A 23,489-nucleotide genomic window follows, 5' to 3' on the forward strand; every position below is an offset into this window, starting at 1 on the left:
CCGGGAGTTCCTCGGCTGCCTTGTAAGGAGCGCGGCAGCCACAGCGGCCGGCGCCCTTCTCTGCTCCCCGCCCCGACGTTCCCAACCTCTGCCGGCAGGGAAAGAAGGAGACGGGCAGATCTCTTCCCTACTTTCCTCTTCTCCTTTCAGGAGCCCCCACCCCGCCTTGCCTGTCTCTCCTCCTACTGCTCTGCAATCAGGGGAATAAATCAGGGAAGGACACACACGCACGCAGAGTGAGCGGGGATCTGTTACAAAAGTAGCGCTGATGGCGGCGGATCAGATGAAGCTGGAGCTGCTGCTGGAGTAGCAGAGAGTAGAGTATCTCTCCCTCTCTCTTCTCTATTTCTCTTCTTCCCTTCTCCACCCACAGATCTCCATCGATTCTCCTCCTCCTTCCCACCCTCGGCCGTGATCCCGCTTCTCCACACATCTCTGGGCTGCGCCTCCTGCGAAGGGGGCGGGTGGGGGGGAGCGGAGGAGGCTTTAAAAAACAACAGCCCCCCCCCGCCACCACCACACCACACACGATAATTGAATTTATTATTATTGCCATCTCGCCGACTTGGGGAAGGGGGATCGATCTTCGATCAGGAAGATGGCTGCTGGCTGGCTGCTGGTTTTTAGCCTGACACTTTTCCAGTCCTTGGTGATGAACCACTCCTCGGAGGGACCTTTCCCCTCTGCCACCACGTAAGTCCCAAGCGGTACAGGACAGGGGTGCGGGCGGGGGGCACGGCCGGGGCTGCGCCGAGGGAAGCGCGGCCCCGGCCATAATACAAGGGGAAATAAATAAAGTCAGTCCGGGCGGTGAGGTAAAACTGCAGGATTTCGGCTATTTTCGCTTGGGAAAGAGTCACGGTAGTTCGAGGTGCCGGGAGGAGGGGAGCGTGTCCCGGTCACGGCCGGCGACGGGACTTGGGAGTTGAAGGCTTTGCCTTGGAGCCCCGATCCCGAGCACATCCCGGTGCTAAATATACCCCGGCAGCTCGGCCGTGCTGAGAGGAAAGTTTCGAGTTACACAGAGCCCGCCCCCTCCTCCCACAAAGGTTATTTCAGCCTGGCTGGAGTTCTGACACTATTGAAAAAATATTTAAAATCTGAAACTTTCAAGATTTTATGAAAATCCGCTCAAAAGGCAGATTTTCTGGTGTGTGAATCAGGCAGAGGGGAAGACTCGGAGTTAGGAGCCGATGCCTCAGCTCCCCCATGCCTGGCCGCGGTCCAGCGCACCCGGGAGGGTGTTGGCAGCCGCGGGGTATGTTTTGTGCCCGGGGCTGTGGGGGGTGCGGGGTGATGCCCACGCCTGTGCCACACCGAAGCGGTTCAGCATCCTTAAAGCAGAAGAACCGCTGTACTCAGCGCTGGCCTTGCAAATCGTTACTTCTCGAAACCCGCCTTTGCAGGAGCTGAGGGATGCTTTCGGTGCGAGCAGCTTTGTGTTTTGCGTGGCCGTGAGATAGAGATCTTTAAACCACTGCATGCTTAGCAGCATGGAAGTGTTGCCCAGAGCAGTGCAAAGATCACATAATGAAAGCGTGCAATAAGAGAACGGCAGAAATAAGCTTCCATTATACTGGAGATTCGCCTACAGATCGAGGGGACAAAAATCCACAGCAAAAGACTGGATAGGGTTTCCTTCCCTTTTCTTCTCTTTTTTACCTTATTATTTTTATATTCTTTTTTGTTGTTTGGAAGCACATACCTTAGTCCCTGAATCCGGGTTAAAGCCACCACTAGGTAACTTTTAAGTGGATGTCTCACGTTAATGCATTTTACATAAGAAAAAGAGTGCTAGTGGTAGCCTTCCCTATTGTTTAACGCTGGGTAGGATTTATTGCCCTCGTTCACCCGGTGCAGAAGGATGAGTTTACAGCAATTACCAGCAATGCATTTTCACCAATTAGTACTTCTGGTAGGTTGTTATAGTTGGATTCAGTTCTGAGTATCGGTGCAATTATGAGAGACTCAAAGGGATGCTCGCACTATTAAATGAAAGAAAGGAATACAAAGATTAGTATAAAATAACCACTTAATGTCTTCTAAGTTGAATAAATATCGCCTTTCATTGACGGGAAAATTATCTTTAAAAATACTCTTGTGTTGCAGTTTATAAAGATGTATCACATAGAAGCAAGAATGACAAAATGCAAAGCCAGGGCTTTTTAAGTCGGTGCTTTTCTTGTGTTTGAGCTTCTCTATTTACTGTTTCTTACTGAGCTGATAAGTTATCATACACGAGTAATTAAAATTTATCTTCTACATAGATTTTTCTAGTTTTAAAGGAGAGAGAAATATGGAACCTAGTGAGATTAAAAGAATACTGTATAAAAAGAATATTGTATCATTTCAAATAGAAATCTAGATCACTTTTTAGCATAACATTAAGTGGTATGTCCTTAAAATTGTTTTTGTCGCCCTCTCTATGTTTGCTGATTCCATTCAGAATTTACCTTCACTGCAAGTCATGATAACAGAAATTGTCAACACGGAAATATATAACTTTAATTATAACTATACCTATGATTAAGTAATTCAAAATATTATATTAGTCTGCAGCATTTCCATGTTCTACACAATCCGCTTGCTGTTGACATTCTTTTTCTCATAATTATCCCATTGAAACACTGTAGAAACAATCTATGGCACCTGTCCATCCTTCACAGTAATGTTTCCCCTTTGAAATTAAATCAAAGTACAAAGATGCTTTAGTTCAGTTAGAAGACAGCACAACAGGTTGATGCAGGGAGGGCTGCTGTGCAAAAAGTAGTAATGTAACAGGTGAAAGAGAAAACATTTTTGGGTTTCTTTATTAAGACTTGACAGTGGTGTTTTTCCCACTATAGATTACAAATGGGGAAGAACAAGGAGAAGTGACGCAAATGCCATTAATATGAAAGATTTAATATTTTAATAATATTAAAAATAAGAAAAAACACAAGAGGAGAGAATAAAAGAAAGAAGGGACATTAATAATTAAAGAACCAAAGGTTTGTTGATATTATGTTCATAGCTAACTGCTCTCTCTCCATTATTTTCGGTCTCCTTTCCTCTTAGCTAAAAAGTTGGTCTGAGGAAGCAGCATTTCCAAGCTGTTATCTGAACAATGTGCATAATCTGGACTACATAGTTCACGATTTCCTTAACAGCTCATTATTATACAATCTCTTTCCCTTCGGTCATCTGTTCCTTCTGCATCAATATATAGTTTAACATGTGCTTTTATTAAAGCATTCAGAAGTCCTGATCAGTAGTATGCAAGTAGGAAACATTCTTAGCAAAAGAAGTGATGAAGGTTTAAGCAATGCCTGTTTGATAGAATTCCAGTCACTTGATTAATTTTACTTCTCTGACAAGGCAAAAAGGCTCTGATATATTTACCCAGCAACCCAAGAGAATTTAAAGGAAAGGGTTGTGCTGGATGAAATGGGAGCCTTAATTTTTCATTGTGAATCTGAGCAGGTGGCATAATTGCATTTGTTGCTTCCTGTGTTGGAGTATTTCACCGCAAATATTGAAGGCTTTTTTTTTTTTTTTTTTTAATGAACTATTTAAGTATAGTGGTAATCATGTCTTGATCTTTAGCTATAAGGCTTAGCTACCAGTTGGTACATAATTCGGTTTCATTAAAGCATATCATTTTCATTGTATCATCTATTAGGGATGTATTATATGTTGGTACAGGATATCATGCTCTTACTTTTAATGCAGCAACTCTAAGGACTTCAATTATACATGCAGCACAGTAGATATTTTGCACTTATATGAGAATATTGTTGTATATAGTACTCCTGTCACTATAACCACACTACTGCTAACACAGTACTCTAAGCGCTTCCTTTGTAGCCGTATATGTTTATTTATTATCCACATCTACACAGGCTTGAGGAAAAATAATACTATTCAGTAAACGCAATTTGTTTGTTTTGTGATAAGGGTTGCACAGAACTCACTTTATTTCTATTCTTTTATCTATACTGCATCAAAACAGGTAGTCTTGAGTTTAAGAATATGTTGTAATTCTAAAGTGTAGTTTTGACACAGTATGTCTTGCTAGTTTTGATTTTTACTGATAGCGAGCAATATATGATGTAAAGATATATCTGCTGCTTTCTGATGATAAACCTGTGTGTGCTGATGAAAAAAGAAGAAACAACAAAGCAAAGCAGATATTTTAATTTAGGTAAACCTACAGATGAAGCCTTTCAATACTAGTGGGACTGTTGCTGTAATTACATCATTGTGGATATAGCTTAATGTCTATTTTTCTTTTCTCTAATTTCCCTCCCCCTCTCTTTTATCTTTTATCCTTTATCTTTTGTCCTTTTTTCCCCCTCAGTCACATGTTCTGTATGTAAATATTAAACTGTATGTTATATTCAAGCCAGATCTGTCACTTAAATAAATAGTGTAAAACATCTGCAGATAAAAGTAATATACAAAAGATAAAAATAATATACATATGAACACATATATATATGTATGCAGGCAGGAAATTTTCAGAGGAGACGTTGTGTATTCCAATTTTTCATTTGCATGAATCATCCTTACTGTTTTGGTGTCATTAGGACAGCTCAGGGAAGTCTGTATGAGTCATGTGAATTAGAGATTGCACAACTGGGACATTCGTATTGTTGGTTTCTGCACATGGACCGAACAAGTGTAGATCTTGCTGAGAATGTAGCTGGGTTAATACACAATATCAGTCTATATAGAATCAGTGACCAAATGTAGACAGAGGATACTTAAAATGTGTTCTGTTCATCTATTTCTATTGTCAGATTTAGGGATTTTGACACAACACATATACATATAATTTCATTTTTAGCACAAAGTCTGTGAAAGAAAAATGCCAATTTTAATGCTGATGTTCATTAGAAAATGATGTTAATTTGAAAATTGTATTTTAAATTAAATAAATGTATATTTAAAAATCTTCATTATTAGGAAAAAAAAATATCAGAAGTCTATCATCTCCATATCAGTGAATTGGAAAGAAAGCCAAAGATATAATCTACCTAGAATCAGGGAAGTGCAGTATCACCTCTTAGTGTTTTCTCAGCAGCACATGTCTGGATGCTGAGCTTTATGCAAGATGAGTAAACCCACCGGTATTTTAAAAAGTATCTCTCCAATCCATTCTTCTAGTAGAAACATACTTAAAGATAAGTATGAAGCAGCTTGTTGATTGGTATTGGTTTCTTTTTGTGTACGTGTGATGGTGATAAATGCAAATTTGTGGTTCCACAAAGCATTTTTCTGTTTCGCATATTTTATCATGTAAATTGTGAACGTGATATTTTCTTCTTATTTCCTTCTTAGAAATTTCTGCTGGGGACTCAACAAAATCTATAGATTTGCATTTTATTAAGTGTGAAAATTCAGCTTAGAATGTCAAAATAGATACTGATCATAAGAGACGCAATTTCACTGAAATAAATAAGCATTGTAGAGGTTCTTGCCATCTTTCATTTTGCAGTGATGCTATTTTCAGAACTGCATTGCTCATACTCTGCAAAATGATTTTATCCAAGAATTCAGCTGCTAGAAAGAGAGCTGAAGCTTGGCAGCACATTAGTCTGAAATGTATTCATTGTTAAATAGAAGGCCTGTTGTACAGATCTTAAAAATATTTATCTAGCAGAGCATTTTAAATTGATGGAAGCATGGTCAAATTATTATTACTTTAATCTTTAGTAACAAAGAAAAAATCAGACTACAGTTGCCTGCTGATAATTGTGATAAATGCTTATGCCTTTATTCTTTCTTCTGCGAGAATCCTTTACCCAAGGTAGTATAATCTTCTGGACCAGTGTTTGACTTAAACCCCTGTGAGATAAGGGTTACAGTTTAGGATTGGTTTAGTAGTTTAAGAGAGAAATTATTCATTCTCATTATTGTTGACCATATTCGAAACAGAATTGGGCCTCATACTGTTTTGTGCTTCTTTGCAGTGCATGCAGTATCTGAGCTTTTGATCCCTGTATGCTTGGGATGCATGTTGTTTAGAGCACTTACCAAGACCTTAGTGACAACAGCGGACACTATGGACAGCAGAAAATGTTGTTTTCTAGTGCCTTGTTAGAATATCTTCTTTAATAGAAGAAAAGATTTACCAGAACACAGTACTGGAATCAAACTTTTGGACTATAGCTATGATTTGGGAAAACCAGATGCCGTACTTTATGATGTCTTCTACAAATGCTGAATCAGACTTCTTGATAGAAAGAATGACAGCTTAGTGTCCTTGGTGTCCTGGTAAAACATATTTAGCACCTTGAAAGTACACAGAACTTAAGAAGTACAAAATAATAACTGCATTTCTGTACCTTCTTCTGAGTAGCATCTTTGTGTTGTGTCTTAGATTACTCTTAGCTCATTCTTGCATCAGCTTTTTCATACCATCTGCAGCTGCTGCAAGACAGGTATCAATGAATAGTTACACAATTTGAATTTGAAATTGCAGCTCTGATTTATTTCTCTTGTTGCATCTATTAAATAGCCTGATCCCACTTAACTTTTCTGGAACATATATCGCGCAGTGCTTTGTTCTGTAGCATCAGACCAAGAGGTGGATTTTGTATCATTTGTGCCAATCAATCATTCCTACAGCAAATTTGTCATTGCTGCTACAAAGTGTTGTGATTCTTCTTTCCCTCCTGATTCCCAATAGTAAAAGAGAACTGGAATCAGTATTATTTGCAGAATGTGATTTTTATGTCAAGCAGTGAGTATTGTGTGATGCACACAGTAGCAATGCAGGAGTGGCTCACGCTTAGGGTCCAAATCACTCTCAACTGCATTTATACTTCAATAATGGGTTGGATATTCGCAATTTAGGGCCAGACTATGCTGCTTCTACCCTGAAATTAAAAAGTCCTGTTCATGTTCTTTGAAAAAGAATATTCAGGAAAGGGTGAAGATTTTAAAAATATGCCTCAGCGCTTTTTAATAGCTAAAAATTAATGGCATATGCCTGAAGCTACTCTGCTCAAGAGGGATTTTTCTTTTCCTCCTCTAGTACTTTCCAAACTCTTTTTTGACCTACTCTGCTTCTAAGCAAACTTTCACACCTTTCTTCCTCCCAGACTTAATAAGTTTTCAGGGTGAAATGTAAAATAGACTTCCTCTTTCACAAGCACACTGTGATGAGAATATGGCTCCCCATTTGGTAATGTTACACTACTGATGTTAGGGAAAGGACTGTGGGTTTTTGCTTCTGTCCCTCCTTACAACATCTTTCTCTGTGCACCAACAGCGAATCGATGACAAAGAGCCGAATTTCTGTTCCTTGTATAATCTTTGCTATTTATTTACTAAGATTCTAACAAGTTTCTGAAAAAGATTGACATTATTTTGCATCAACAAATCAGCAAGCTTTTGCAGTTAATTACAGTAATTCAAAATCAGACTTTTTTTAATCTGAAGCAGGCCTGAAATACCCATGGAATGGGAATGTGAAGTCATAATATTGTTGACTATCATAAAATAATGTTTTATTGGATTTTCACCCTCTTTTTAAATTACATTCTCGCTCCCTCTGTTTTCAGAGTCAATCAGGACAAGCACTATAGTCTGACTTTTAGCAGATCTTCTATTTAGTGACTTAAGCATTTTTCATTTTTGAAATCTCCTCTGTTTCTCCAGAGCCATGAATCTCAAGCCAGGGATGCAGAGAGAAGGGAATTTCTTTAAAGAACATGTCCTGTGGATCATATGGGCTAAGAATATTTTTTAGCACAGCAATCATCTTTAACATAGACATATATTTTGGAGTAGTGGTCCTTTTTCCAGCCCTCATGCTTATAAAGCTTCAGTTGAAGTCTACAAGAAAAGACTCTGAAATTTATCCATTATAATAAGTTCTGATTCACTTCTGATCTGATTTGCAAAGTAAATAAAAACACAAAGGAGTTGCTGAGTCCACAGTCTAGTTTTTGTAGCAATTGGATAATAAATTACATTACTTTTATTTAAAGGAGAAAAAATCCGACTCAGTTCATCCAAACAATTTTTTAACTCAAGTGCTCCTATTTCCCTTCTGCAGCTCCCCACTAGACTGGTCCAAAACCTTAAAATGTTTCCCAGCAAGATAATCTCTCTTTCCCATATCTTTACTGGGATTTTTATTGTATTTTGCTAAGCATGGACTAAATCTTTTAAGTAGGCATAAAAATAGAGCTATTAAAGTTCTCTGAGTAAGGGTGGCAGGACTAAAGCCTACGTTAAGGCATGCTATTTTTCTCAATCGTCCCTTTAAATACTGTGCTGCATTCTTTTTTATTCTGCACTAAAGTAGTCTTTAACAAACCAGTGAAAGGGAAGTTTCCTTTGCTCCTGCATAGAGTAGAAATTTGCCACACCAAGCTTGTGTTCATTCTTGATGGGAGGAAACTGAGTCACGGCGAAACATTTTGAGTCTGAGCTAGAAGAATTGTATTTGTCAGTACTGCAGGAAGGAGGAGAGTAATGAAAAAGAGATGACTAGATGTATGAATTACGAAGTTAGAGGGTTTTACTATTCCTTCCCCTGTTCTTATGGGTGAATATCTTACTTCTGCATATGTAGATCCAATATCCCATTAGACTAATCAACATGCTGAGAGATAAGTTCACCAGTCAATTAAGAGGGAAGTTTTGATTTGATATTCTGATGTGGACTAGTGGGAAAAATGGTTTATTTTACATATTGCTGAAAGAACCCTCATGGTCCCCCAGTGTGAATTTGAGTATCTGGTAGAGATCTTGTGAATCCTAAATACAGCCCTACGCTTGGAGGCAATACACTTTACTTGGGGAGTGCTCTACCCTATGAGATATGTTGATATCCTGTTTTGTCAGTTTAATTCGGAAGTATGGTGGCTTCTCACAGGGACATTAATGCATATGTCTCCTTTTTGCAGTATATGGCTGATTTCTTTTAGTAGGTTCAATTAGAATAAAATATAATACATAGTATACTATTCTTCATTAAGCATTTAGAATAATTCCTGCAGAAGTTATTGAATGTCCATATTTTCCATTAGCTTCATATGCAATTTTATTCTTTTTATATATGGATGTAATAAGTTCATTAGATTTTATTTCAAAGAGTGAAATTTTCAAAGAGTGATTTTGCCAAAAAGTTGAAAGGCACGCATGTAGGTGAGAGAAGATGGAAATTGAGTGGAGTGAGCAATGAGCTTTCTTGCAGCATCATCATCTGTGTAAAGGTACCCTTCCTTAGGATGGTTAGCTCTGTGTGTGTTTCCTAACGCAGCAAGTATTTCTTAACCTGAGACTTTTCTCATAAGTTATTTCAGTGGCACTTGAAAGAAAGAAGGAAAGAAAAAAGAAAAGCAAAAGAATAGAAATAAAAGAAATAATGGGCTTTTTTAAATTTACTTTTATTTAATTAGAAATATTCTGATTTTGTTTTGTACGATGTCCCTCTTGAATTGTGTGTATCTTAGCTGAGTTCTTTATCGTTATATGTCTTTCTATTATTATCTGCCTTGCATTATTTCTTAAGTTTTGAACCTTACATTTCCACACTGTTTTCTGTCAGTAAAGTAGGAAACTGCAGTATTTTACCATTTAGTCAGGCAAGGGTTTATTGTCAAGATTAATTTGTTAGCTAATGCCTCTGAAGCTGTCTGTAGTTGATAAGTGTTGTTAAGATGTTAATCCTTGTTTATTAAGATGTGTCTTTGCTTTATTCCCACTTTACCGAAGAAACTTGCATGACCAAACCTTTCCTGGATGGGTAATGTCTCTGATTTACCTGGTTCTCAAAGGTTTGGGTTTTTTTCAATAGAATCTCTGTAGAAAAGGTTCCATCGTATCTGCTTCTTTTGGTAACTTGAGATCTGGGGAGCTAGAAGAAGTTAATCCCCACGAGCTGTACTTCTTGCATGTACACAGATTGAAAAACATAAGCTTGACAACATTTTTAGAAACTGAGTCAGCAAAAATCTGCAGACAGTATTATGAACAGAAGCCAGCGTATCTGACTCATACCAGTGCTGCGCACTAGTTGCACGCCTTCACCACATTGCAAATGGTTGTTCTCAACAGCTGAAATCAGTTGGAGCTGTAGATGCCCAATTTGTCTGAAATTTGTACTGTGAATATTTGTACTTTTTACTAAAAACGGAGACAATAGGTGGGTACAATACTAGCCAAGGGCTCATGTCACTTGAGTGGTTTTCATTAACCCAATCTATCTGCTTCTTTCTCAGCCCTGGCTACAGCTGATTTTGTTCCTTCTGTTCCCATTGACACCCCAATTGTAATCTTGCTTCAATAAATATGTTGTATATTGTAAGGTGTCCTGTTTCTGCAAGAAAAATGGTCATAAAAGTACAAAATTAATGCTATTTAGATGGTCTGGCGTCAACTTATTTCCGGTTTTGGGCTAGTAGCATGCTTAAGATGATCAATAGCGATCACTGATTACCTGAGAATCATTGAGATTTCAAGCAGGAGTAACATAGTTTCCCCTGCAATTATTTTGACTTGCCACAAACAGTAACAATGAAGCATAGCCCTTTTTTTTTTGTTATTTAGCAAGGTACTTTTCTTGCCTTAGCATCTTCTTGGATTAGATTTTTATCTGTTGTGAATGTATTTTAGATTATGTGGGTAGATACGTAACCTGGAAGAGGATCACTAATATGTGCAGGACCATGTATTAAGGAGGTTTCACTATACTGCACACATGGGGAATAGCTATGTTGTAACTGAAAGCAGAACCTGGAGCTTATAGTAACTTTTGACTGATTAGGAATACACAAGGGATTAATTGGTTTGTTGCATGACTAAGAGTATGTCTCAGGATATACTCTAAATGTCTTTGGAAATGATTAGGTACCCAATTTCATCCTTCTTTGCACTAGTATCATTTCAGCAAAATTAGTGTCGGTCCTGTATCATTTAAATCCTGAGTGCAAGGATGAATCCACATAAAATAATTTCTGATTAAACACAAGCAGATTCCGTCACAATGGAATGAGTCATCACTGCCGCCTGATTGTAAAAATTATATAAAATAAAATGGAAGACATGATCGTATTAGGCTGTACAAGGGGGAATAGTAAGATATCACAAAGAAACCATGCGTGATATCAGATGTCTTCCCTTTAAATGATAAGCTCTAATGCCACTTCATTGTCTGTGCCCCACTAAGCAAGTACCCATGTGAAAAAGAACTACATAATGCGCAGGAAGGCACTGAAAAATGTTCCTCCAGATTAGGAACAAACCCAATTTTTTACAGGCATGGAATTGTAGGGAAGAAACAGTTTCCTTTTCAAAATACTGCAACATTTAATAATGCGCAGGATAACTGTAGGTGGCTTTTGCAGAATTACTTTTTTGTGTTTTTTATTTCTTTTTTTTTTTTTTTTTTCTTAAATAATTAGTTCTAGAGTTCAACACTGCAATTCGGAATGGTAGGAATGATAAAGTCATTTATTTCAATCCCTCATTATGCACAATGGAATAATTCATTCATCTGGTATGAAATCTTGATTTTTCAGGTAATTAAGTTTAAAACCAGCAAGAAATTTACAGACAAACTTTATTATTTCTTTTTTTTTTTTCCTTTCCAGTGAAGCTGGGTTTACTCTAAACATGATGTTGGTTCGCTATGTGGACATGAGGTGTCATTCTGATAATATAGCTGCTTTCGTATCAGAGAAGTACTCAGCCAGTATCTTTAGTCATCTGTGATGTACATGTTCCTAGTATAGGTACACTCTTCCAGTCTACAAAATTAGGACTAAAGCACCCATCACTTCCTTGTGTGAATGGTGAGAGGTAAGATTAACAAATGGCCATAAAGAATATTGTAGGGGATACATAGAACAATACTTTACTTGCAGATATTTTGCTGATAGTGATTTTTCCTTTCTTAAATCCATTTACTTATAGAATAAATACTTTTATGGCCTGCTAGGTAGTTTTGAACAAAAATATTGAGTTATTCTTGTAGATATTCTTGCTTCTACAAACACTTTATGTATTCAGTAGTGATGCTTTCAGTTTCGCAAGCACAACATTCTTATCACAAATATTTGTGATATTTTGTTCCACATGTCTATTTACCTGGGGCTCTATTTCTTTTTAGTGAATAGTATCTTGCAGTTGTCCCATTACTCTCCACGGGAATAATCTCTTTATAGAATAAAGTGCTGATCAGTCTTTAAAACAACCCTAAGTTGAAAGTAAGTTATCGAATTGTAAAGCTAAACAATTGAAAACTAGAAAATGCAAGATATTAAAATTGCCTTATGGCCTTAAATTGTTTTCTTTATCCATCTTCATTGTGATCTTGTCTTCAGTTACAAAAATCAACCATTATTTTTTCTCCTGGAAACATGTTTCATTGAAGATACGAAATAGATACACAAGGCCAGAATTATGCTTACTTGTACTTACATATTAAAATATAGCTGAATTTTTATTTTGGTTATTTGGCTTTACAGCTTTTATGATTTTGACTTAATAAGAGTGGTTTTCTATAACTAATTATTCAAAATGTAAGACTTGCATGACAGGTGGATATTGTAGATAACTTGGGTGAAACTGCAAAGGACATACCTTGTCTCTGGCAATGAAAACTTAGTAATAATTTCCACTACATGGGGAGATTGCAGAAGCATCTGCCTCAGAATTGTAAGCAAGGTATTAGCTTAAAGTTACTCTTTGAACCCAAAAGCTATGGCAAAGATCCCTTACGAAAATAAATGGTTTTGAAATATGTTTGGATGTCTCCTGTTGCTCGGACATTGTTTCACTGCGGAAAGAGAAATCGCTGGCTGATCTTCTGTTTTTTATGCTGTATGACTTTAGTAATTGGCGCAGCCCTTCACTGTGCAGGAGTTATTTCCTAGCTGGGATTTTTCATTAAAATTAACAAACAGGAAGTATGACTGGTATACCACAGAAACACCGACCATTCTAGTTAGCTATATAACTAGGAACTCATGCTTTTTGTGTGTCTAGCTCTTTATTTAATCTGTGATTTTAGGAGCAGTCATATCCTAATTGAAAAGATTTCACCAATACCTGAAATTTTACATTGCTGGTGTACCAGATCCAAATGTCATATAGTGACACTTAATGACATGTATTTGGATAGAATTTATTCAAGGCTTTTTAATAGCCTAATAGATAACCTGCAAACTGGGGATCATCTGCGAGATGACTCATTCAAAGAATGCTTAAAATAAAGTAGTTCTTCATTACTTACAATGGAACATCCCTAAAAATCTGCAAAGTAATAAAATAAACCTTTTTTTCTCTTTTTCTTTTTCTTTTATTTTTTTTATTTTTTTTTTTTTTTAATTTCCAGTACTGTAAGTGTATTCAAAATCCTTAAATAAATACATGATAGGCAAACATAGGCTGTGTGAGATACACAGCTTTGTGGAATTCTTGTTCTAATTCAACAGTAGTTTAGATTGATTCCAGTTTGTGGTTTGTTACTATGTGATTTAATGGGGACACACACCCTCCATGCAACATTTCTTTCACCTGGGAAAATTGGATAATGAACTAATGAAAGTTTTCTTGGCTGCTAATGCTGTCCATTTTCAGAATGGGCAATTACACAATCTTTTTCACACTCAGTGTCTGTCTAAATAAAATCAATGCAAAAATAAGGGCTATTTACAGTGAAGTATTGTTATTTTGCATTGTATGTGTAGTTCTCTGAGTCTGGAATGATGCTGAAATGATACAGTAAAAAAGAATCTCAGAAGCTTTAAAACCAGTAGTTAAATGCCCACCTGATTTTTCTCTAAACTGAAGTAATTCACCACTATTTGTCTGCCTCCATACAAATGTAATACCTTATCACTGCTATGCTTAGTTTTTAGAAGAAAAGCTCATTCTATGCATCTCAAAACTAGACATGGTTTGAATTCACATGGTTTCAGTTTTAAGTTAGGGCTGGATTAAAGATTTCAAACTATTTATTTACAAAAATAAAACAGGAATTTGAAGGTCTGGTTTTGTTTGTTCTTACCCAGTTTTCTCTTTGATCTGTGAATTCTTCTAAAGGCCATAGAGAATTGCTTGGACAGTGCCTTCAAAATGTAATACATTGTGTAAATGCTGATTTTTGCTATCTGCTATTCTGCCTTTTTTTGCTATCTATTATTCCTGCTTTTGTTCTGCTATCCGAGCAAAGTCTGAATACAAATTGCAATTAGAATTATGGTAAAGATGAATGCCTGTTTAGGCTAACTGCTGCTTCACAGACTTTAACCTACAAATTAAGGTAAGGAAAATTCAGATTAAATATGCACAATGCCTTGATAGTACAACCAAGCAGCTTGTGGATTCATTCTCAAAAATGTTTTGTGGTGCTTATGAGCTGTTAAACTTCTGAATTTGTACTGAAGAGAAATCTGAAGGAGTAAAAGCTGTCTCCTCTATTATTTGGGAGCTGAATAGTACTTTTCCCATTGCTTATTTTCTTTCCAACTCTTATATTATTAAAAAAGAAAAAACAAACAAACAAACAAACAAACAAAAAACCAACCTAAAACAAAAAACCAAAACCCAAAACATAAAACCTTTCAATTTTTGAGTTAACATAGAAAGTAGAAGTATGGAATGGTGTCATAATGATTCTCAGTATAACACTTCTACTTTTGACTTTGACTTTCAGATTTTGAGATCAGGTACTGCATTAGCTAGTTCATCTGAAGGAATTATCTCTAAATGAGTCTGATACAACATGTTCCCTGGAAACGTTCAAGGTCAGGTTGTACCAGGCTCTGAGCAACCTGATCTAGTTGAAGATGTCCCTGCTCAATGCAGAGGGGTCAGAGAAGATGACCTTTAAAGCTTCCTGCCAACTCCAACTACACTGTGATTATAAGATTCTCTATTTCTTACTTGATTTTTGAAGACTTCTTTCAGTAGAAGTTTTGTGGGTACTTTTAAAGGCTTACATATATGACATCTTTGCCAGCCCCTTCCAAAGAAGTACTGTGATGATGAGTTATGTCCGTTTTTGTCTTAGGTCACATCTTTTAATGAAATTAAGCTTAGCCTTTGTATGTATTATGCTATGGGACAAAATAATGCTAAAACTGGATGGAAACAATCTGTCATCCCCACTTTTTGTGTGGTAGTAGAAAATTTTAAAGTCTTACGAAATCATGTACAGAAAGGAATCAATCACATCATTTGTTATCTCTGATGCATTCCTGAATATAATTTCTAATATGGCTGAATTTATTGTATACGAGTAAATTTAACATGTGAATGATGCCGTATCTCTGACCTGGTCACTGTGTGTTTCTCTGTACACACCTCAAACATCAGCAGTGCATGCATTGTATATATGTGTTTCTGTTCTTACTAGCACAGTACTTAGGAGCTCCAGTCAAGAAACAAACCATGTATTATTATAGATTCTGTATGACAGAAGCTTATGAGGCAGAGATCTTTACACAGCAAGTTTGGCATGGAAACAGCATCCCTAGTAATAATAAAGCAATATAGTTTATGTCTCCCAGGGGATTTCTCTGATAATACCTGTAGGGGAACAAATAACAGCAGGGATAATACTATGTATACTAATGTGTGTGCACCTCTAACATGATTCAAGGCAGCCAGATCACTTTCTATATTTTTCTTCTCCTGTATGTTCTGTGCTTTTATCAATGTAGGACAGACATACCTGCAATGCAGGCAGACAACAAATGGTTTTATGGTTCAGTACCCAAGAGAATGTCATAACCTCTGCCATAGGTGACACCATTACTGATAGATAGGACAGAAAAATAGTTTGCTCAATACTTATTAAAAGGTTCTTAGTCTCTTGTAAATGGATATTGCCACCCTTTATGACTGCATGAAACCTCATAGATCTCTTTTAACATTCTTATCCTCCAGATGCTTTTGCATGTGAATATTTCTGGACAGTCCAGTTTACTACAAATAGAAAACAAAATATTTGTAGGACTGGGCACAGGTAGTTTATTATAGGAACTGCTGCATTAATGTATTTACGATGCATCTAATATGGTCCCATTCTGTCTTCGGACTATGGTCAGTTGAAGAGACTTAAATTTCTGTATCTCAGCTTCAATGGATTTTTGACAGATGTTCAGGCTATCATCTTTGTATGAGTACACTGGAGTTGCATTGGTTTTGATGGGAGTAGCCTGTGATATGTTTGAACTGTTGGTACATGCTTTGCCTTATTTCTATGTGCTAGCATTATTGATACTATATAGCAGCAATGTACTTCTCCATTACCATGAGGTATGGTAATAACCAGTGAGATATTCTGTAACTGCAGAATTACAAATGACTGAATATTAATCTATGCAACATCAAAAAAAAAACAGCACTAAGCTCTTCAAAAATATAAACTATACTTCAAATGTAAATTCATAAACTGCTAGTAACTCTGTGACCTTAGACATATCACATGGTGATCTTTGCCTTAGCTAGCCAGTTTGAACTGTGGAAATCATAGTGTCTTGCTCTGGATCTGATTTGCATCAAATATTGAATCATTTAATCCTTTGTCATTTAATCTATGGAGGAAATGCATAGATTTAGATTGCAAAATTTATGCTGACATCAGTAAAGCCATAATTTTGCCCTCTACAGTATTCTGTAGAGGGCAAAAGTTATTTCTGTGACATGAAGGTACGTAGAACTACCGTATGCATGTGTTGATCATATACGGATTTCCTCTGTGTGCCTTTAGTTCTTTATTGAGCTGAATGTAAATTCGTTATCTTCCATGTTTTTATAATCATTTGCCTTTTGCCTCTGTATAATTAAAGTTAATATCTACAAAAGCTTTAGTTATATACACTCAGCAGATGAGCTAAGTGTAACTACTGACTAGTGGTTAAAACTAGTAGTGGTAGGCAAATACTTAGGGTTACTTTTAAGAAGATTCTTTGTGCAGTTGCTGTCTGTGCTGTGTGTCTGTCCAAACTGAAGCATCCAATATTTATGAGTATTTAACATCTTTCATCAGGACATTTTCTCTCATATGAGCATTTTCTCTCACCCAAACATGCACATCATTAATTTTTAACAAATAAATATACATTTCATCTGCTATTGATGGGGAAAAAAACCCGCCTTTTTTGTCTGCATTCTGAGAAAGTAATAGTTTCTGGAACTTAAACTAAGCTTGGCCAGTAATAGGTATCTTTTGTGGAACACTAGGGAATACTTAAAGGCCATTTGGTTTCCTTTTCTGAAAAAGAATGCAGGGAATCTGATGGTGAATCAGATATTGTTTAAAGGTTACTTGGATTGTTATGAGTCAGGGAAGGTGGATTGAAATTCGTCTTCTTTGTTTAGGAATTGCCATGTGGCATTTAGAAAGGGGTATGTGTGTAGATTTAAACAGCACGATGGTCCCTACTTCCCCAGCAGAGCTATTTCTTTATCCCTTATCTGTATAAACCCCAACATTTCTGCTTTCTGGGAGATCAGAATTCGAAAGGAGTGGTGCACCTCAGGTGGAGGAAGGCAGCATCCATGTGCTGGAAGCAAGCTCCTCTTACAGCTGAGTGCCCTTCCATTTGAAACACGTTGTTATTCTATATAAAACAAAGAAAGGAATCTTAAGCCTTTACAATAGGATTGTTTCATTAATTGCGTGCCCAGCGTTATTTAAAGAAACCTACATGATTTTCCTTTTGTTATGTTCACATACGTATCTACAAATCATCAGCACAGAAAGAAGTGCTGTCAGATTAGCAAACGGAGAGCAGCCTGCATTCAGGCAGGTGCCAATCAAAGCCAGAAAGCCCACTTCCAGTGACACTGTTGAGCACAGGGATGAATATTCACTGGACTTCACTTTAGAATGAAAATGCTGCCTCAAAGGCCTTGTGCTTTCAGCCAAGGATCGGCAGGGAAAGGGATCCACCTGAGAAGCACAGGTTTGACACAGTTGGACCACATCCAGCTTTGAATATCGCTGAGGCTTCCTGCGGGAAGCCCGAGTCACTGATAACTAATGAGGTCCATACTGTGTTTGGAGCGCTCGCTGACAGCATGTCACAAAGCAGCGGGATAATATAAATAATAAGATTTTGCTCTGTTTTCTTTATTGCTCTTTGTGACTTTTATTTTTAGCTCCTTGCTACAAGAGATGGGTCTCTGGATTGCTTGCTCTAGTGCACGCTCTTTTTTACTGGCTGTTTCTCTGTCTCTTGACAGGTGTAAAGGAGGATCCTAAATATAGAAGCCACCCATCATTTGGTTTCAGCAATCAGCAAGCACTGATTTAGCATTTGTCTTAACCAGCTAAGCTCCAGAAGGGTGTTTCTTTGTTGAATTACAATCTTTATTTGAAATTATTAACAAATCAGGTTATCTATAGCGTGCGGAATACCGTAAGCAAGAATGTCTCTGGAATGATAGTTGTCAGGAATGGCTTTTGTGATGGAAATGAGAGAAGAATGCTTTTTAAAGAGCTCCCATATTTTAGCACTTTAGTTAATGCTGCAATACCTCATTGGGGAAAACACTGACACTAGGTATATATACAGTCTCTGTTTTTTAGATGAAGGAACACACTTTCAGACATAAATAAGTGTACACTTTCCTGTGAATTTTTCCTCAAGAGGAAAGACTTAACTGCAAGTGTACTGATTAGCTGGGGTTTACCTTGCTATACACAGAAATTAGGCATGTGGTGAGAAATGCAGTTGTCCAGGTACTGCACGTTTGTAGTGTTCGATAAAAGTAATTTTATGCAGAAAGTAATATTTCTCATGATGCACCTTTATTTATGCTTTTGTGGAGGTCAGCACAGGACTGATTCTTAAAAATTAATTAGCCAAATATAATGTATTACTATTGCAAGTTCTAGTTGGAATATTTGGAAAAAACAAGAGCTGTATCACTACATTAAAGATAGCTTACGCATTTTCTGTTAAGCTGTAGGCAGGCATCTCAAATTCTTTCTCTTCCTTGTCGCCAGTTGCCATTAATATTCATGGAAATTTTTCACAGTCTACAGAAAAGAGCAGGAGATCCTAAAATACAGTATTCAGTTATGACAAGTGAGTTGCTTGTGATGAAGAACCTGTTTGATACTGATTTGCTTTGATTTTTATGTTTTATGATTGTAATTCACTTCTAGGATATTAAACACTGTGTTAAACAGAGGAACAAAAGTGGAGTTGGTGCCTTTATGTAGCTTAGAAAGTCAGTAGTACTTTTCTCATGGTAGTTGTAGTGGTTACATGTGGTCTGTCTGGTTGTGAAAAATTGTGTAGCAAAATATAGCATGGGTTTGTTATGCTTATGTAAGGGTTTATTTTTGGTAACTTGCTCTTCCTATACTAAGCCATGAGAAACAACCTGTTCCCCTATTTCTTTTTTCACTGCTTTATAAATTGGTGTGATTTATTGCAAGCTGCTGCCCAAGGTCTGGGATGGCTGCTTTGGGGATTGATGGAGGGTGATCCAAACCTTCAGAAAGAAGTCAAAGGGCTGCTAGGTAAAATAGTAGGACTGGCCTTGAGAAAAGGAAAAAGGTTTAAGGCAGACCTTTCCAAGAAAAGGCTGTTTTTTCAGGTTTGGGACAAGAAATACTGGGATAGATCTAACTTTGTTGACACAGATAGCCTCAGGCTGTGTATGTGAAAATCCGAACTGCATCTAGTGCACCTTCTAGGTGGAAGCTATTTTACATTTCATGTATCAGAACTTAAACCCGCTGAAGCCCAGCAGTTTTGATTATGAGCTTGAGGTTTTGGGCTCGAGGGAAACTGAGTATTCTTCAGTGTGAACTCGTGATCTGATGGTGACTTATGAAGGGAGCAAACCACAATTGCTATAAGCTCATAATGCAGCTACTTGAGCACAGCTTTAGCTGCAACCAGTGGCTACTATGGTAGGTAAGTATATCTTTGCTGAGGTAGGAGACACCAGGTTAGAAGGCAGAACTGCTTGTTTAAAAATGTTTGTGTATTTAATAATTAGTTTATTCTCTTCTCAGTTCTCCAAACTCATTTTTCACTGTAGCCCTGTTTTTTGCTAGCTGGCTAGTGACCTGGCTAGATTCTGTGTGCCTTTGGCATATCATTTGCTGAATACAGGGCGAAGAGCATTTCTGCTGAATTTATTTCACCAGCTGTATGTTAGACAGAAGAGGTGGCAGTCTCCTCTCAGGAGCATTGTCACAACATATGGGAAGAGTGCTCTCTATGTGCTTCTTGGTCCACCTTTGTCCAAGACAGAATCCATGTACTCTACTTTCACCTTTGTATTTTCATAGTCTAGATTCTAAATGGAATAAAATCTTGGGTCAGATGATTTTTCCGTCAACTTCCACAGATGTTAAATGAGGCCCATATCAGGATTATGTGAAAATATTTCAAATTTTATATCTTAAATCATAAAGCTACATGAAGCCAAAAATAGTGTTTTTTCAGGAAAATTCATACTAAAATTCATACTAAAACCGCTTTTAACAAAAGATAAGAAAAAAATGCATTTGGATTGTGAGGGTTGGGAAACTACATTCTTAATAAAAACCTTTTCTTGTCTGTCTGCCTTACTGTCGATCTTTTGATCCATCTATCTGTGTATTTACTGGGATGAAGTTGAGGATAAGAAATAGTGCCTGTAACTGGATTAAGGATGTAAGAAGGTTACTAAAAGGATGTAAGGGTGCTTTGTAGCAGAATAACTAAGATTGTTAATAAAAATAGACCCATTGGTCATGTTATGTGCTTGGTAGTATTGTGCTTGAAGTCCAAATACATGAAATAAAAAGAATTGCTGGGAATCTGTGGCATTAGGTAAGAGTGATTTGCAGTGCTGCTGGTGATACAAATTTATGTTTGTACCAATAAAGAGAGTAGGAACTCTAGAAACAAAGTTCATAATCTCTTATGCTGAAGTAGTTTGTGAAGTGGTCCTTCTGTGTGCACACATTTTGGGTACAAGCTAGGTATGCTCTCCCCTCTCTGTGCTAGTCGTTAGAGCAAGAGCAGTCAGGTTGGATGAAGCACTCAGGCACTTTCAGACAGCAGAGTTACAGATAGGAGGTATAAATCTTGAAAAAAGCAGTCAGTTATGATTTTCCCACAGAGAGAAGGAGCCCTTCACTGTTTTCAAAACAGACTTGTGACTAACAGCTAGCTGTATAAATAGTGGAGATTTTGTATCTTACGTGATACATAAGAAGTATCTTCTCAAGTAGCACAGTAGTCCCTTAAGCAAACAAAATGTTTACTTTTTAAAGGGCTGGATAGCTTTTAAAATGCTTTCTTCACTTTCGTTTAATAGAACTTTTATTACCAGAATTTGCATTTAAGCTATTTCAAACCTTGTGGGGGACATAAAGTATCTTATTTCTTACAGTGAAAGTAAAATATGTCCTCATTTTTTAATTCTAGTCCCTGACTTTAAAGGTAATGGTGAGCAAAATCCTCTTATGAGGCACCATTCCCATACTCTTAGTGCAGTGATGTTTTGGGTTTGCATCCTGTGAAATGGGATTCTTCATGGCAAGAGTTAAATGGAAGAGGCCAAATCCAGTGCTGTCAAAGTAAAAGGTTTAGAAAACAGATGGGCAGGATGGAGGCTTTTAGAAGCAAGGGAGAGCTGTGATTCTCATGTCTGAGTGCAAACCTCTGCCATGGCAATTGCATAGTATCATCTTTTTTGTCATTTCTGGCTTAGGATTTACAGGATCTCAGAACCTATAGGTCCGACATATGCCTGCCATTTTCCTTTCCTTCCTTTCTTCTTTTGAATACTTATCTCCAAGTTTAGTTAGAACATTTAGCTTAACCACATGACAGTAATGTACACTTGCACAGCATTTTTCAATGGTCACACCATGGTCAGAGGGCAGGATCTACCCAAGTGTCACTTGTGGCAAAGAGCAGCTCCAGCAATGTTGTGTCCCCAGGTGTTGGAGTGTAGGTACCGATCTGAACAGCTATACAGGATAGCAAATGGCAGTGGTATGGTGGTATGGAAGGTATTAGTTGCAAAAGGCTTAGCAGGTCTTGTTAGAGGTTCGTAGCTTTCTCCCATGAGCCTATATTCATATAGACCATGAATCTTGAATGCAGTGTAAACTATGCTCTTCCTAACAAAACCTTCCAAGAAAGGAAGGTTCGTTTTTCAGGGAAGACTTCACTAGCAACGTAGGCGTGAGTTGTAATTGATACCTGCTTGCTCCTGTCCTGGGGAGGCTCATGTGCATAGTGTATGATGCTATGAAAATCACTGATGGAGAGGGATTTAGATTAGGAAGTATTAGGAAGAAATCCTTCATGGTGAGGGTGGTGAGGCACTGGCACAGGTTGGCCAGAGAAGGTGTGGCTGTCCCATCCCTGCAAGTGTTCAAAGCGACGTTGGACAGGGCTTTAAACCATTAAACCATTGGTAGCTTTTGTGTTTATTGCTTGGCTTGTAAACTTCGTTGACCACATCCATCTCATTTCCAGTTCAAGAATTAATCCCTTGGTGGCCAAAGCACAGGAGTGGCAAATCTTCAAGCAGCATGATTCTCTTAAGGGAAAAGTACGTGTGCCAGAGTTGTGGCTCTGCTAAGTTCTTAGTGGAGCACTTCATAGAGGGATTCCCACCTGTGTCTTGTCCAAAACCTTACATTTTGTTTGCATGCCTTATAGCTGTAGGGATGGGATGGGGAGAATTAAAAGGATGCTTGATTGAGGAGTGTGGCCACCTGGCAGTGTAACTGCAAAACCCAGTTTTGCAGTTAGTCTTTGTAATTAGTGGTCTGTAAGATCTTCGAATCAATTGTGCTCAAATTAATCTTGGGTTATTTAATTGAGGAATCTAATCTAGATTTGTGAAATTGCTAAGAACGTAATGGTAGAAATATAAGTATCTTCAATTTTTTTTCACTATATGCATGCTTTTTTCACATTAAGAAGTCAGATTCCTAACACTAATCACACAGCAGCATAAATGCTTCTTCTTATGTATGTCATTTGTGGAAGATGTGTTCACCTGTATGTCATTACGTTGCAGAAGTTTCAATATTCCTCTCAGTCTTACAGCTCGTATAAGGACTGCCTGTAACTGCAGCCCTTGCAATCCAGAACTGCGCAGCTCTCAAAGGACAGCTGAAAAAGGGTGGCAAGACAGCACAGCTTTGTGTTCACTGCACTTCATGTGTTAGCTTTTGGTGTTGCACATTCAGCTTTTTAAAGAGGTGTCAGAGATTTTTCTATTCCTGGTTCCAGCAAGAGCCCCAGAGAGGATGTCTTCTGGAGCTGTGTTGATACCGTGTGGCTTAGGGCAACGTGCCAAAACATAGCACTTTATAAACAGTCACCGCATTTTTAATGGTTTTCGTCAGGAGACATTTACTGCTTGTCAAGAGTGTCAGCCTGACGACTGGAGGGACTGAAACACATTGGAGAACAGCAGTATGGGCAGGACTTGTGCTAACTTCCTCTGTTAGCAGTTTCCATCCATGTTTTCTAGCATTGATAGGAGTAGGAAGTATTAAT

General features: G+C 37.6%; 1 protein-coding gene across 5 annotated transcripts in view; it reads left to right on the forward strand.

Moving 5' to 3' along the window:
- Nucleotides 1–598: 598 nt before the first annotated feature.
- Nucleotides 599–23,489, forward strand: part of CACNA2D1 (calcium voltage-gated channel auxiliary subunit alpha2delta 1) — a gene marked incomplete at both ends in the record, with an annotated part of 399,650 nt that continues 376,759 nt past the window's right edge. For all 5 annotated transcript variants that reach the window (XM_080618635.1, XM_080618636.1, XM_080618637.1 and 2 more), the window contains one exon: nucleotides 599–693. In XM_080618635.1, coding sequence (XP_080474761.1) covers nucleotides 599–693 — 95 coding nt within the window. The remainder of the gene's footprint in view (nucleotides 694–23,489) is intronic.

The sequence above is a fragment of the Psittacula echo genome, assembly GCF_963264785.1.
Source record: "Psittacula echo genome assembly, chromosome: 1".
In the NCBI taxonomy this organism is placed as follows: Eukaryota; Metazoa; Chordata; class Aves; order Psittaciformes; family Psittacidae; genus Psittacula; species Psittacula echo.